Raw genomic sequence first — 15,303 nt, forward strand, 5'->3', positions numbered from 1 at the left:
GCACTCACCCCTCCAATGTACATCAAATCAGCCATCTCTTCCTACAATAATCTCAGCTGCTTAGAGTGAAAGATTGAAAATTGCTAACTTCCTGGCCTATTAAAGCAACTCATTTCTGCCTGTCAAAATCTGGGCAGTAGCACAAGCTTTAAGAGGCAAATAGTCCAGTTCCAAAACGTTCTAGTTCTCTGGCCTTGCGTAAAGTACACATTGTCTTAGGTTCTTGGACCCTCAATTCCCCTATCTGTAAAACATGGTCATAATAGTACTGATTTCAAAATAATACAACTAGGTGAAATGAGATTATCTGTTAAGAATTTGTTTTTTTGTTTTAGCTCACATGTTCCCTCTTGTATAACTCTTACTTTGTTTCCCTCAACAGGGAATTATTTATTCCTTTTCTGTGATTTCAAAAGCATCAGCCACACTCTACCTTGTATTGTATTTAATGGTATCTGGTTTCCTTACCATGTGACAAACTCCCTGGTAAACTTGAGGAGGCCCTGAGTCATAGCTATTTCTGCATTTCTCACTCTGTCATCACACACAGATCTTAACTTTAAATTGAATTTTAAATGAATTGAAAAATAATCTCTTCACCACTTCCTTGAAGAGCACTTGAAATTCCATCATTGAAGATAATGTTTCTTAGATACTAATGGCTTTTTGGACATCCTAGTTCCCTATTAAAATAGAGGGGGCGGGGTACGAGTGTTTGGTCTAGCAATTAAGATACAGACTGGGAGGCCCACATCCCATAAAAATCCAGGCTGGGCTCCTCGTTCTAGTTTCCTGCTTCCTGCTAAAGTATACCCTGGGAAGCAGCACAAGTAGTAGTTGGGTTCCTGCCACCCTAGCCGGAAGTCCAAATGGAGTCCCAGGCCCCAGCCCAATCCTTGGAGGCATTTGCAGAGTAAATCAAACAGATGGAAGCTTACTCTTTCAAATAAAAACACAGAGCTGAGTATTTAGGAAGGAAAACAGGTTCCTCTTGTGGTTAATACTCTTGCAGGCCCTCGGTCAAACTAGGAAGAACCTAGTTGGCCACACTGCAACCCAGAAAATTCTTCTAGGGGTAAGACACTGAAAGGTTCAATAATTGGTGAGTCCAGGTACACGTTTTGCCTAGGTCAGAGTTTCTTCCTAAGCCCAGGCTTAGGAAGACTAGGAGACCAGGCTGTCTCATATTCCAAGAACAGGAAGGTTATCATGATCCAGGTGGAACAGAACAGGGTCTGACTAGACCCGTCCCCACCATCAGCACCATCCGTGGGCCCTGGGAGGGCAGGGAGAATGAACCTGTGGAGCTCTGGGTCTTTGCCATATTATAGGCCTCCTCCTTCACTTCTCTCTCCTACAGCACTTTGTCAGTGAGCGTAAATACGATGAAGAGCTGGGGAAAGCTGCCCGGTTCTCCTGTGACATCGAACAGCTGAAGGCCCAAATCATGCTTTGCGGAGAAAGTGAGTTTGGCTAATTCCGTGTGCGTGAGTGCGGTGCTGTTTGGAGCGGATATGGCAGATGTCAGGTGTGCAGGCCCCTGGCGGTCTGGAGGGAGATCTAGAGATGTCATGATGCAAGTCAACAGAAATGTCAGGATTTGAACTTAAGGCTTCTCAAATGCCACTGCCCACCAGCAAATCCCCAGGATTTCCTCAGCGAAACAGAGCAGGGAGCTGGCTCATCCCTCCTGCACTCTCCTCCCGGGCACCGCCAGATAGGCTACTTCCCTCACTTCCAAGAGCCCAGCTCCTACGGAGACCCTCGTAAGTCCAGAACAACTAGCCAACTCTGTGGCAGAGCTGAGCAGCAATGCCCTCAGCCGCAGCCCTGCGGCCTCTGAGTTGAGATGATAAAAGACTTCGCTCTCACCATTCACTTTAGCCATGTTCCCGATTAGTCCTTAATTAGAGCAGCTAATGGGCAACCAAATTGGCTGTCACTCTTTTCCTCTACTCTAGCCCACCCACAAGGGGTGCTCTCTAGGGGCTTTGATGGAGGAAGGACGAGCAATTGTTTATTATTTATTATCTATGTATTATTATTGCTGATTACTGATCGTTTATTCAACCATGAGCAATGTCACTAGCCCTCTAATCCAGTTTTTGACCATTAAAATGATGGTGCTGTGAGCCTGCCTGCTCATGTATCTCTGGTGGTTGTCTGATTTTTCTGACTGCACTGTCTTTTTTTTTTTTTAAAGATTTATTTTATTTTTATTACAAAGTCAGATATACTGAGAGGAGCAGAGATAGAGAGGAAGTGGAACTGCCGGGATTAGAACCAGCGGCCATATGGGATCAAGGCGAGGACCTTAGCCACTAGGCCACGCTGCCGAGCCCTGCATTGTCTTTTACTGTATTTCTGCCCCACCCCCCCCAGCAACCCCAGGAGCCTCTTTCCTCTTGAAAGGATCCCCCTGCTCCCCATTTTCCACTCCCAGCCCCTGCCTCATTTCAACAAAGGCAAACAGTCGGATTCATAGCCAGGAAGGTCAAGGCCCACCTTCATCTTCCCCAGCAGGACACTGCAGCTGAATGGGGCTCTGTGGGGTGGGAAGGCTCCCCTGGGCGGTGTAGGTGCCACCTAATGGGAGAAGCATCCCTCAGCAAATTGCAGGTGCCCCATGAAACCCAGCCTCACATGTCAGAAAGGAGAATCCTCGCAAAGACCTTTCCTTTTTGGCTTTGTTGAGAGCCCACAGCTGCTGAACCGGAAATAGTGGTCCTTGAGCTGCAGGAAATAATAGCCCCATGAAACCGCATCTGTGAGCAGAGGAGCCACTGCAGCCCCCCAGTCGTGTTTGGACAGCACTCCCCCCAACCTGCCCCAGGTCCTTGTTGCACCTGGCAGATAAGATGACGGGACTGGAGATATGCCCTGTCCTTTTCATTTCCAACATTCTGTGAGCCCTGTTCATCACCTCTAATCCTCTAGCATAACCCTGGGATTAAGTCTGATCCAACAAAGGCAGCAGAGAAAATTGCTTTTAAAAATGGGTGACAATTTTAAGATTCAAAGAAAGGTCTTGCTGTCCAGCCTGACAGTCAAATTCTAGTGAGCTCCGAGAGAGAAAGTCACGGCTTTATCCTTGAGTTGATTCCCTCTGGCCCCGACAAAGCATAATCACACAGAAATCATCCTGTCAGGAACCACCACTTTTAATCCCAGCGGGAAGGGAAAGAATACAGGTTTGGACAGACCTGCCAGAGCCCTGAGCCCTGGCGGGGTGCTGTGCCATCAGCCTGTCTTCCCTGGAGCATCGCAAGTGGTGCAGGTCTGTGCAGAAGCTTCTGAAAATGGCTGATAAACAGCTCGGTAAAGCAGCTCTCAGGGGACAGAATGTATGTGTTAGGTGCCAGCAGAACTGGCTGCATGCTGGAGGGCAGACCTGGCGTCTGCCATCCCTGCCTTCCCAACACACCGCCTTGCCCAGCTCTGCCACCCCAACTAGGCTGTGACAAGGGCAGCGAGAATGGGCTTGGTCATCTACAACAGAGTGTTGGAGGACAACACACAAAAGAGAAAACCTAAGGTTTTCCCTCTGTCTTCCCTTGGCAGCTCTTAACCAAGAATTATGTCCAAGTTGGTCAATTTATGCCTTATGTCTTAGAAAGGTCTCCCAAGCTGGAGGCTGACGCCATGCTCACAGGTCAGTGATTGGCACAGGAGAGATGTGGCGGTCTCTAACAGAAGGTGTGCCTTCACTTTGTCTTAAATACCTTTTTAAATGTTCCTAAAGAACTCCCAGCAGCTCCTCCCTCTCCTGGCTGCAGCTGTCCCTGACAGCACACCCTTTGTTGTTGCAGTTACCCACCCAAAGAACAACTACTCCTCAAGGACCCCCTGCAGCTCCCTGCTGCCTCTGCTGAATGCACACCCAGCATCCTCGGGAAAACAGAGCAACTTTCCCCGAAAATCGTCCAATCACAACAAGCCCTCCGAGGGCAAAGCAGCAAACCCAAAAATGGCTAGCAGTCTCCCCAGCACCGCCGAGCCCTCTCAGCAGCCCGCACCAGCTAACAAGCAGGTAAGCCATCCTGGGATCTGACAGCTGCTGCTCACTGGACTGAGCCCTCTGGGCTTCCCTCCATCCCAGCCTCCAGCATCACTCTCTGGCCCCATGGGCACTTGCTATGCAGTGAGCCCTGCATTAGTAGGTCCTGCTAAAGGTGGCGGCCCTTGTCCTGTCCTCAGCTACAACCATCACCGACACCCCATTGTCAGCCCACATGGGAAAGATACGCACACGGACACAGGAGGAACATTCAGGACCTGCCACCAAGATCATTGATGAAATGAAACCTAGCACTTGATTTTTAGGATCGCTTAATTCTCACTTTTTAAAAAAACTTTATTTATTTAGGCCCAGCACAGTAGCCTAGTAGCTAACATCCTTCCCCTGCATGCACGGGGATCCCATATGGGCACCAGTTCATATCGCTGCTATCCTGTTACCCATCCAGCTCCCTGCTTGTGGCATAGGAGAGCAGCAGAGGCTGGCCCAAAGCCTTCGGCGTCTGCACCCATTTGGGAGACCTGGAAGAAGCCCCTGGCTCCTGGCTTCAGATCAGCTCAGCTCCAACCATTGTGGCCACGTGGGGAGTGAACCAGCGGAGGGAAGATATTTATCTCTGTCTCTCCTTCTCTCTATAAATCTTGACTTTCCAAGTAAAAAACTAAGCAAATATTTTTAAATTTTTTTTATTTGAAAGACAGTTTATAAAGTAAGGATTTTTTTAAAATTTTTATTTGAATGGCAGTTTTACAGAGAAGGAGAAAGAGAGAGAAAAGGTCTTCCCTCCACTGGTTCACTCCCCAGATTGCCACAATAGCTACAGCTGAGCTGATCCGAAGTCATGAGCTTCTTCACAGACTCCCACGTGGGTGCAGAGGCCCACTGCTTTCCCAAGTCATAAGCAGAGAGCTATATTGGAAGTAGAGCAGCCGGAACACAAATTGCCACCCATATGGGATGCTGGCACCACAGGGTGGAGGATTAGCCTGTTGAACCACTTCACCAGCCCACCTCACTTATGCTTTGATAATCAAGCCAGAAGTTAGAATTGTGGCATATCCTATTAAACTGCTACCTATAGCACCAGCATCCGCCTTGGAGCACTGGTTTCAAGTCCTGCATATGAAAGACCCAGATGGTGTTCCTGGCCCCAGTATTTGCAGCCATGAGAAGAGTTGAGCAAGTAGACACTCTCTTTCTCTGTCTCCCTCTCTCTCTCTGTCACTTTTGCCTTCTTGGGAAATAAACAACTAGGGTATAATTTTCTAAAAAATCTTAACAAGAGGCGGCCAAAGTTAGTGTAGCTTTTTCTTCTCTCAGAATATCAATAAACAGGATACATTTCACAGTGGCAGAATGCATTCTTACCCACTGTGATGTGGAAATGCAAGGTTCCCAGAGGCCATCTTGCTGCTCTCTGCTGATTTGCTGCTGCACCTTTAAGAGGTGACTTCCTCCTTCAGGTTAGAGTGACAAGAAATGCTGTTGGCTGGTAGAGCATATGGGCTTGTTGTAAAGACACCTTTAAAGCTTTCCAAGAGAGCTCTGGAGTTTCTTTCTTGTTGGCTCAACTGGTTAACCCTCCACCTCCAAGCATGGTATCCCACATGGTGGGATGCACCGCTTCTGATCCAGCTGCCTGTTAATGACCCAGACTGCAGTAGAGGATGGCCCAGATGCTTTGGCTCCCGCACCCACATAGGAGACCCAAAAGAAATCCCTAGCTTCCAACTTTGGACTGCTCCAACTCCAGCCATGGTTGCCATTGGGAAAGTGAACTAGTGGATAGATGACTCTTCTATTTCTCTCTGTGTCTGTAACTCTGCCTTTCAAATACATAAAATAAATCCTGAAAAAAAAAGCAGTCCAAATTACCTGTCATCTCTGTAAATGCTTTTTCAGCTCACTATTTCTTTAGCGTTTAAAGAGACAGCTCATGTAAGTGGACATGCGCTTGCTTCCAGACATCACAGACCCAGGCACTGCACTTTACAGTAACCCCGCCAGGGCTTCCCCAGCACCCCCTCCAAAATGAGGAGTTGGTGAAACCAAGGGGATATGGCCACCCATTATCTGTCCCTTCCCTTTGGAAACATGCTCAGAGCACTCAAAATCCAGGAATTCCGTGTTCAGACAGTTCCACAGCTGCTCTCAGGGCCTGTCTGTGCCACTTCCCTGGATACACCATCTGGAGGGGAGACCGTATCACTAGTTTACACACTCACAGGTCCAAGTTGTGACTTGGTGGGAGTAAAGCTTAGGTATGGGGACCAAAGTGTCCACATTCATGAGGACCAAGGCTTCTCGCAATGCGGGATGCAGCCAGAGGTAGGAAGAGACAAGATTCAGATTATGATATGTGGGGCCTGAGCTTGGACTCTTACCCTTGGCCCTGAGTTAATACAGGCTGATCTACCCTAAAGTCAGTACAAATTAAGAACATTATCTATTTGTAACTCATAAAATGACAGGCCCTGATATTTTAACAGTTCTGTATTCATGTCACAAGCTATTTATGCATCTTGGCAGGAGACAGTGCATAAAGTGGGAATGGGTTTACCATTTGCCACCTGTAAATCTTGGGCACATCCCTTAAATTTACTATTATCTTCATTTACAAAGTGAAGCCAATAACAGCAACTGTCTTACAGGGTGGCTGTGACAACAAATGAGAAGGTGCCAAGGCGCGGTGCTTAGTGCCTGGCACACTGTAGTCACCGGAAGTGTTGGCTAGCATTGACCTCAGAGAACTCAGAACTCTTTGCCTTGTTTAGGACTCACAAGCAGAATTCATTGCCCCTTACTCCTTCTCTGTGTCCTAGCTGCCGATTTCTTGAAGGAATGATTTTTCAGTTTGTTGGCTTAAAACTGCAAAAAATTTAAAGAACTAGTTACCTCTGTGGGAATATCTGTTACCTCCCCATCCTTCCAAGAGCTACCTGATACCCTTCTCATCTGTATTTGCTCAAAAGAGTAGTTTTTATTATTATTGTAATTATTTATTTGTATTGGAAAGGCAGATTTACAAAGAGGAAAAGAGACAGAAAAATCTTTCATCTGCTGGTTTAATCCCCAAGTGGCTACAATGGCCAGAGCTGAATCAATCTGAAGCCAGGCGCCAGGAATCTCCTCCAGTTCTCCCAAGCAAGTGCAGGGTCCCAAGGCTTTGAGCCATCCTCTGCTGCTTTCCCAGGCATAATCAGGGAGCCAGATGGGAAGCGGAGCAGCTGGAACATGAACTGGTGCTCATGTAAGTCCCAGCACTTGCAAAAAAAGGATTAGCTAATTAAGCCATCGTGTCATGCCCAAGAGAATATTTCTGATTAATGATATTTGTTTTCAAACACATACAAAACTGTTTTTGAGAAGAAAAAAAATCACAGAATGTTTCTTTTTTTCTTCATATTTGTAACTAGAATCCATATACACAGTGAATAGGGAAGGTTCCAAGCTGTCAGCATTGAGACACCTCGCTCAGGCCATGTTACATCTCATTTGGCTGTGTTTTATTGGCCTAGCTTGGAACTGTCTTATTTTCTATAATCTCTCAGCATCAGTAATGTTCCCACAGTTCCATATACAAGACATCCAATGCTAAGGGTAAGGGTTCCTGGCCACGTGACCCCGTTGACATGGTGTCATATTCTTCTGCTAACCTGTGACTTAGAACTTTGGCTTCCCTGATGTCATCTATGGATGTCACTTGTTGCTTGTTCAGCTCTAATCCCTCTCTCTTTTCTTTCTCGGTAGAATGGGTCTTCCAGCCAAAGACGAAGATTTAATCCCCAATATCATAACAACAGGCTAAACGGGCCTGCCAAGTCCCAGAGTGGCGGGAATGAGGTGGATTCCATGACCAAGGGCACCAGCAGGCACGAACACCGGAGACAGCTGCACACTGGCTTCCGTCCGAAAAACAAAGGCGGCGCCAAAAACCAAGAGGCTCCCTTGGGGACAAAGGCCCCAGAGGCTCCAGGCCATCCTGAAAAGCCCAGACGGAGGCAGCACCCCGCAGACAGCTCGGAGGCCCGGCCTTTCCGAGGAAACGTTGGGAGGGTTTCCCAGTGCAACCTCTGCCCCACAAGAATAGAAGTCTCCTCAGACACCACGGTTCTCTCCGTGCCAGCCGTGACGCTGGTGGCCTGAGGCCGGAGAACAAAGAGCAGTTCCACTCCGTTTTGGTTCCCTGCCCGAGGTGCTGACCCAATTCGCTGCCAAAAGAGAGTCCATCGGAATTATACAGACCCTGTGTGGTGGTGTCATCCTCTCATACTCATTTTTACTAATTCTAAATAATCAGCTCTAGCTTGCTTCATAACCTTCATGGCTTTGCTTGATCTGTTGATGCTTTTTCTCATGGAGACTTTGCAGCATTTTAGCCAGGCAGTATTTACTCCTTTGTTAGGAAAATCAAGGTGTGGCTCAAGATCAGAGGCTCAGGTGGCAGCCCGTGTTGTAGCAGGATGTCAGTCCGTTGATCGTTGTTAGCGAGTTCACGTTGAAAACAATATTCCTGATGATCAGACAAACATGATCTGCTAAAGACACGTGTGCTTTTGTAGAATTTAACATCTGGTGTTTTTCTGAAAAAATATATATATATACATATATTGCTTTATTTGAAACAAATTAAAATATGCTGCATTTGACTCCTGGCTTGTTTTGTTTCTTGATGCCTCTCTTATTATTGAATGTTCTGTGTCATACTTTCAAGAAAGCCTCAGTGGCTAGAGATTGTGGCCCAAAGCTCTATCCAATACTGTGAATTTTAGGACAAGTTTCTGAAAAACTAATGCCCTTCAGGAAGTGGGCCTTTAGCAGTTACAATGCCCACGTTCTGTATCAGGATGCCTGGGTTGGACAGCCAGCCCTTTTTCATGTGTCTGGCTCCCTGCTGATGCAGCCCCCGTGGAGGTAGCAGTGATGGCTTCAGTCACTGGATTGCAGCCATGCACATGGGAGAGCTAAACTGAGCTCTCAGCTCCAAACTTTGGCCCCAAGCCCAGCCCTGACTGTTGCGGGTTTTTGAGGTCCAACACAGCAAATGGGTTTTCTCTCTATCTCTCTCCTCAAATGAATACAAATTCAAAAAAGAACTATGCCCCTTCAATTCCATTACACATAGATGGGGATGCATATCCGAGTCCTCGCGGCATTAGAAACCTTGGTAACAGGTGGTAAAAAAAACAACAAAGTAAACAACTTTGTAAATGCTCTGACATAGTGGCTGAAGAGTCCAGCATCAAAGGATGTCTTGTGTCCAGTTAGTCAGGGCTCCAGCTCCTCCCATCTTCCTTGGGCTAGCTAACATGATATTCAGATTCAAGGAGGTGGGAAAGGCCCTCCAAATCCTTAAACCCTTATCAGTCTCTCCCTGCTAGGTAGAGAAGAGAATCTCGAGCTGGCTTCCACATGTCTTTCTCTAAAGGCTTTACATACCACGGCTTCCAGGCCTATCCCTAAACCCATCATCTAGTGGGGCAGGCAGAGAATGGGGCATACTAATTAGCATAGACTGATTAGACAGCGCCTACCCACGGGGTGAGGGTATGGCCAGCTTCCCAGAAGTGCCACCCTATCCCAGGAAGAAGGAGTGAGGCTCTGAATGCCCCAGACACCGAGTTGTCCCTGTCTCTGCCCACAGGCCAGGTCTGTCTGGGTACACCACCACACTTACACACGCACTGCAGAGCACTGGCTATTTTTTTCAAGTGCAAAGGCTGCTTTTCCAAGCCACATGAACTTTTTTTTCTGGCAACTCAGGTTCGCCGGTTCTTTTCTGCCGAGCAGCTGAGCCTGTAAGCCATGCAAGCATCCGTTTGTTCTTTTGCCAAGGGCAGGAGGATGTTTGCTTTGTCCATAGCGCTTTCTGAGGTCTCTGAGTGTACCCAGAGATTTAATAGGCATTCAAAACGTTAAGTCACATTCCAGGAAGGAAGGAAGAGTTGTCCCTTCAAATAAGAAAGATAAACGTTCAGGACTGCAATTTCTGTTTACCCTGTCTGAGACCTTGCATTTATATCTTTTAAGACAGGAAGACTTCGTACAGTTTTTGTGTAGCAAGATTTTGCTCACCGCTGAAAAATGTCAGCTGCAGTATGACAGCTTTAAAGATGAATCCAACAGTACTCGCCACAGGGCGAGAGGTCTGGATTGTCTGGGTCATTGGTGACCCTGGCTCTGTCACAGTGGACCGGCCACTCTGACCCCTGACTCCTTGCCCCATGTCACTCGCAGGGCTCAAGGCTCAAACACATTCCTTAGTACATAGAAACACTCCAGCTCCCTGACAAGAAGCAAAAGAATGCAGAAAAGTGTTCAGACCCAGTTATATTTTTCATACGTATGCCCTTCTTGTAGATTCTGAACACGTGAACATTACTAATTTGCATTTTTCGAAACAGTGATTTCAACAGCACTGATGCCAGGCTGTTTAAATTCTGTTATGAATTTTCCTCCATTGGGATGGAACCAGTGGTGGGATCCCAGAGGTCTGGATCGTATTCTGCCACTCCTTTAAACTGTATTAACCTCCGTTCAAGAGCTACCAGTGCTCTGATCTCTGCTTAATGCACAACAGTCAGAAGGATGGATTTTTTTCCATTTAAGCCTTTCTCTAGTACAGTTAAAGCAGCTTAACATCCATGAAGATCAAATAACTTCAAAACTCATCGACACTGGATCACATAGGTCTTCCACTGAGACACCACCTGTGAAACCCAAATCTCCTTGTTGGATTCCAAATGGCATTTCACATGTACATTTCTTTCACTTCATGCTCTCGCCATACCCCAGCTCTGTCCTGCAGAGCCTGTCCTCCAGGGACTGGATGTCACATGGCACAGACAGCTAAAGCCAGCCGCTGTGGAAGCTAGAGAAACTAGCAATGCAGCCTGTCTGTTTTCAAGTTCACTTCCATTCTGCTGGCACCAGAAAAAGGATTCTAATTGAATGTTCACAGGGAAGCAATTCCAATTGAGGGTCATGGGGAGAGTTACCCGACTAAAAGCTTTTTTGCTCAAGTAAGAGGCTTGGGACTTCTGACTCAGAGCCCAAGATGAAACCTTGATTTTCATTTCTCCAGAGCAGGGAGCAAGAGCCTGCACTGTTCTTTCCCTAGGCCAGTTCAGAAGGGGACATGACAGATTGGCTGGTCCAGGACTTAGTGGAGAGGAGCCTGAATTCCACAGCGCTGTCCAGGAAGAGATGACCTTGCCCTTGGTTACTGTATTCACCGCTGCCTGTTTAGAGTGCCCTCATGTGTCCAGAGATGGTAACACACTTCTCACAGCACCCTTTTTCTAAGCAGCCCTGCTTCTGAGGCCATACCAAAAATTCAGGCTTGTATGGGATAAGACTCCAGATTGCCCCAGGTTCCAAAAAAGGAACTGAAAGAGAGTCAATCCGTGTTTCTTAAGTAAACTCCAAACAGCCAAAGATAAAAGAAAAACCGGCTAACAGACCGTTCTAGTATTTCCCCAAAAGCACAGAAATATTTTAATAGTTCTAATTCTGTGAGAAACATTACAAAGATTTTCTGATTCCCAGTCGTTTCTCTTGTTACTTACTAAGAATTTAAAGCAAAATTTAAAAAGGTATTTTGCTCTTTTTTCCAAAAAGTCTAAGAGAGTTTGCTAATTTCAATGTTCAAAGGAGCAGGTCCACAATTTTTAGAGGTGCATTAGCTAACCTGAGCGCGAGCCTCATTTTGGCACACACACGTGTCCCGCCCTGGCAGTCTGGAGCGAGTCATCCCAGCCGCAACCCACACTTGGTTGCTCTTCCCTCTCAAAGGTCTTACACATGTTTCTGGATTCACTTGAAGAAGCCTTCATTTATGAACTTCACTTCTTTCCAGAGCCACAAGAGTACTCCTGGTGCTAAACACAAGTTCCAGTTTCACAAGAGAAATTGTCACTCATGACAACTAAAGAAAGCATGTTTGAGACACTATGTAGATTTCTAGCAGGAAAAAAAAAAGGATGCATTATCTTTAACAATGACCAAAAAACTTTTATAGCAAATAAGCATGAAAGTATTTCTTGCCAAAAAAAAAAAAAAACCAGAAAACTGAGCCTGGCATTATGGCATACGGGTTAAGCCTCTACCTGCAATGCCGATATCTCATGTTGGTGCCTATTCAAGACTTGGTTGCCCTGCTTCCAGTCCATCTCCCTGCTGACACACCTGGGAAAACAACCAAGGATGGCCCAAGTGCTTGAACCCTGTACTCACGTGGGATCTGGAAGAGGTTCCTGGTTCCTGACTTCTGGCACGGGTCCAGTCCAGACCTGGCCTTCACAGCCATTTGGGGAAGAGACCCACCAGACAGAAGATCTCTCTCCGTCTTTCCCTCTCTGTGACTCTGCCTTTCAAACGGATAAATAAACCTTTAAACGAATAAGAAAGCTATGTTTTTTTTTTTAAACTGGGACATTTAAGTTTGAGTTACATTGAACCATTCTTAGTCTTTTGAAAGAACACTTTCTGCTAATTACCATCATCATATAACAAGTGAGCCAATAACATCATCACCCTCTGCCAACACCTCATATAGACTGGCTACTCACTAAATACAGTTTGGAAGAGAAAGAAAGTATGAGTGATCAGTTCCGAGAGCTCCTGCAAATTTTGGAATCTGAATGACTTTTACAATAATGAATAATTCAATAAGATAATTGAAACTCTGGGAAAAAGGGGCAGAGCCACCTGGACTCCAGTCTGGGCTCCACCCTCTGCTGGTTGTGTAAACTTGGGAGCACTTCCAATATCTCATTACCTTGGTTTCTCCATGGTGAGATGGGGCTAGTAACTGCCTACATTGCACGGTTGTTATAAGCATTAAATGAGTTCATATTTGCAAAGTCCTTGGAATACTGGCTGACACTTCAGGTGGGCTCCAGGCAAGCAACAGTGACCACAGAGTAATCTGCACATGGGGAAGACAGATGTGTAGTATCATAAGAACAAAGGACCAGCTTCCAATGGGCAAGAGATCTGGTTACAGGAAGAGATGACAGTGAATAGTCACCACCAGCTATGGGTGTAGCGAAGGAAGGAACAAGTTAGGAAGAGCCCCACCCCTCCCAAGGCTGAGGCTTAGACCTTGGTGGGCAGGTGGCCAAATCAGGCCACTGTGATGCTACAGGCCGGGGCAGGTGAGCAGGCAGCCACCCACAGAGCCCTCACCTGCTGGGATGCCACTGGACATGCTGGGGAGGCAGCTGAGGCACATGCCAACTCACCAAGAAACCATCCTTAGGGACGCTGCAGAATTACCTGGGGGAGCTGCCAGAGGGACACACTGAACTGGAAGCTGCAGGAAGCAGTACTGACTGAGGGCAAAGGTCACCAGAAAGTTCCAGATCTGGACCACTTACTGCAGGACCCACACTTGACCAGGAAGAGAAGCCCCTTTCTCCGGCCACCAGTGTGCCACCAGGAACCTCAGGCCAGCTGGCCTGAAAAGAAATGTTTCCTCAAGCAGGCCAGGCCAGTGAACATTGAGTTTGGGAAGTCAGAGAATCCTCTAGTCCAGTTCCCATTATAATAATGAAACACCTGAGACAGGCTACTTTATTGGCTCATGGCTCTGGAAGAGAACAATCTAGGAGCCTCTTTGGGTGATACTCTTTTCCCTGGCAGAGTCCCGAGGTAGCATGTAACATCACATACCAAGAGACCAACAGCACATGTGTGTAGGTATGCATATCTGGTCTTCCTCCCTTTAGGAAGCACCAGGTTTCAATCACGAGGGCATAGCAATTTTACCTGATCGTAATCAATTCTCAAGGGACCCATTTGTAAACATGGTAGATTACATTTCTATTTTTTCAATGCCTCATAATGAGGATCAAAATGACAACATGTGAAGCTGGAGGGGGTGGGGCGCGGAGGGAGATGTGTGGGGGAGGGGAGGGAGCAGGGGGAGAGGTGTGCGGGTGGGAGGTACTCAGACCATAACCAAGCCTTAGCAGACACAATGGCTTGGTAGTTCATTCTTAGAGAGCATGTGATGAATATGCCAATTAGCTATGCGGCACGTGGATGCTGCCTAGCTCATCAGCGGGGGTGAAAACAGGAAACTCCTATAACCGGCACAGCTAAGGCATCCGGATTTTGGAGTAAAATGACGTAGATGTGGGTGCTGGCTTGGACTCCTCGGCAGCTTAGCTAACTCTTCTGTGCTTCAGTCCCTCCATGTGTCAAACATGGGTGATAACAGCACGCTCATGTCCTGAAGTTAGCCTAACATGTACGTTACTAACATTAACAAAATTAGGAGAATGCATCTTAGCTTTTCTTAGGTAGCCACTTGGTCAAAACAACAGAAATACCAGAAACAGATTGGGACTCCAAAGGGTGGTTTTGGGTTGTTTTTGTTTTTCCCACTGGTGGATTAGGGACTTCCTTCCTTTGGTGTTGCCCCCTCTCAGGCCACAGCACCACTTCCTTCAGGCTGATTGTCAGCTCAGTGTTCCCTCCCTAAAAGCAAAGGCAGTCCAGTTCTTTGCTCAGGCTAAGAAACTCAACAGCAGCAGTAGCTCCCAAATGACATTTAGAAAAATTTGAAGATATTTTTACTGTTAAACAGCCTATTGTACCTGATACAATCGCAATAAACGAGCCTGCAATCCTAAATATCAGCAGTGCCGCCAGTGAGAACCCCTGCTCCAGAGGTGCTGTAGTTAATACATCACCTAAAAAGCATGTAGGAAGTGCTAGGAGATGGGCTTTAATAGAAGGGATATTTAGGTTGTGAGGACTTCAACACTCAAGAATGGATTAATGGGCCCAGCACGGTAGCCTAGCGGCTGAAGTCCTCACCTTGAACATGCCAGGATCCCATGTGGGTGCCTGTTCTGGTCTTGGTAGCCCCACTTCCCATCCAGAACCCTGCTTGTGGCCTGGGAAAGCAGTCGAGGATGGCCCAAAGCCTTGGGACCCTCTGCCTTAATGAGACCCCAAAGTGGCTCCTGGCTTCGGATTGGCTCAGCTCTGGCCATTGCGGCCACTTGAGGAGTGAAGTATCGGACAGAAGATCTTCCTCTCTGGCTCTTCTCTCTGTATATCTGACTTTCCAATAAAAATAAATAAATCTTTTTAAAAATGCATTAATGCCAATTATAAAAAGGCTTGTGATTGGGTCTCCAATCTCTCCCTTTATTATACTCACTTCCTTCCACCAGGGGGTGATGTAGCAAGAAAGCCCTCGCCACATGCCGGACCCTTCATGGACTTTCCCTGCTTCTAGAACTATAAGGAATAGTTTCTGTTCTTTATAA

At 46.8% G+C, this 15,303-nt stretch overlaps 1 protein-coding gene across 4 annotated transcripts in view; it reads left to right on the forward strand.

Moving 5' to 3' along the window:
• Nucleotides 1-8,667, forward strand: part of SPATS2L (spermatogenesis associated serine rich 2 like) — a 174,077-nt gene extending 165,410 nt beyond the window's left edge. For all 4 annotated transcript variants that reach the window (XM_058664801.1, XM_058664802.1, XM_004576944.3 and 1 more), the window contains 3 exons: nucleotides 1,361-1,463; nucleotides 3,810-4,030; nucleotides 7,769-8,667. In XM_058664801.1, the coding sequence (XP_058520784.1) occupies nucleotides 1,361-1,463; nucleotides 3,810-4,030; nucleotides 7,769-8,164 (720 nt within the window). In that variant the 3' untranslated portion in view covers nucleotides 8,165-8,667. The remainder of the gene's footprint in view (nucleotides 1-1,360; nucleotides 1,464-3,809; nucleotides 4,031-7,768) is intronic.
• Nucleotides 8,668-15,303: the final 6,636 nt, after the last annotated feature.

Source organism: Ochotona princeps, chromosome 5 (genome assembly GCF_030435755.1).
Source record: "Ochotona princeps isolate mOchPri1 chromosome 5, mOchPri1.hap1, whole genome shotgun sequence".
In the NCBI taxonomy this organism is placed as follows: Eukaryota; Metazoa; Chordata; class Mammalia; order Lagomorpha; family Ochotonidae; genus Ochotona; species Ochotona princeps.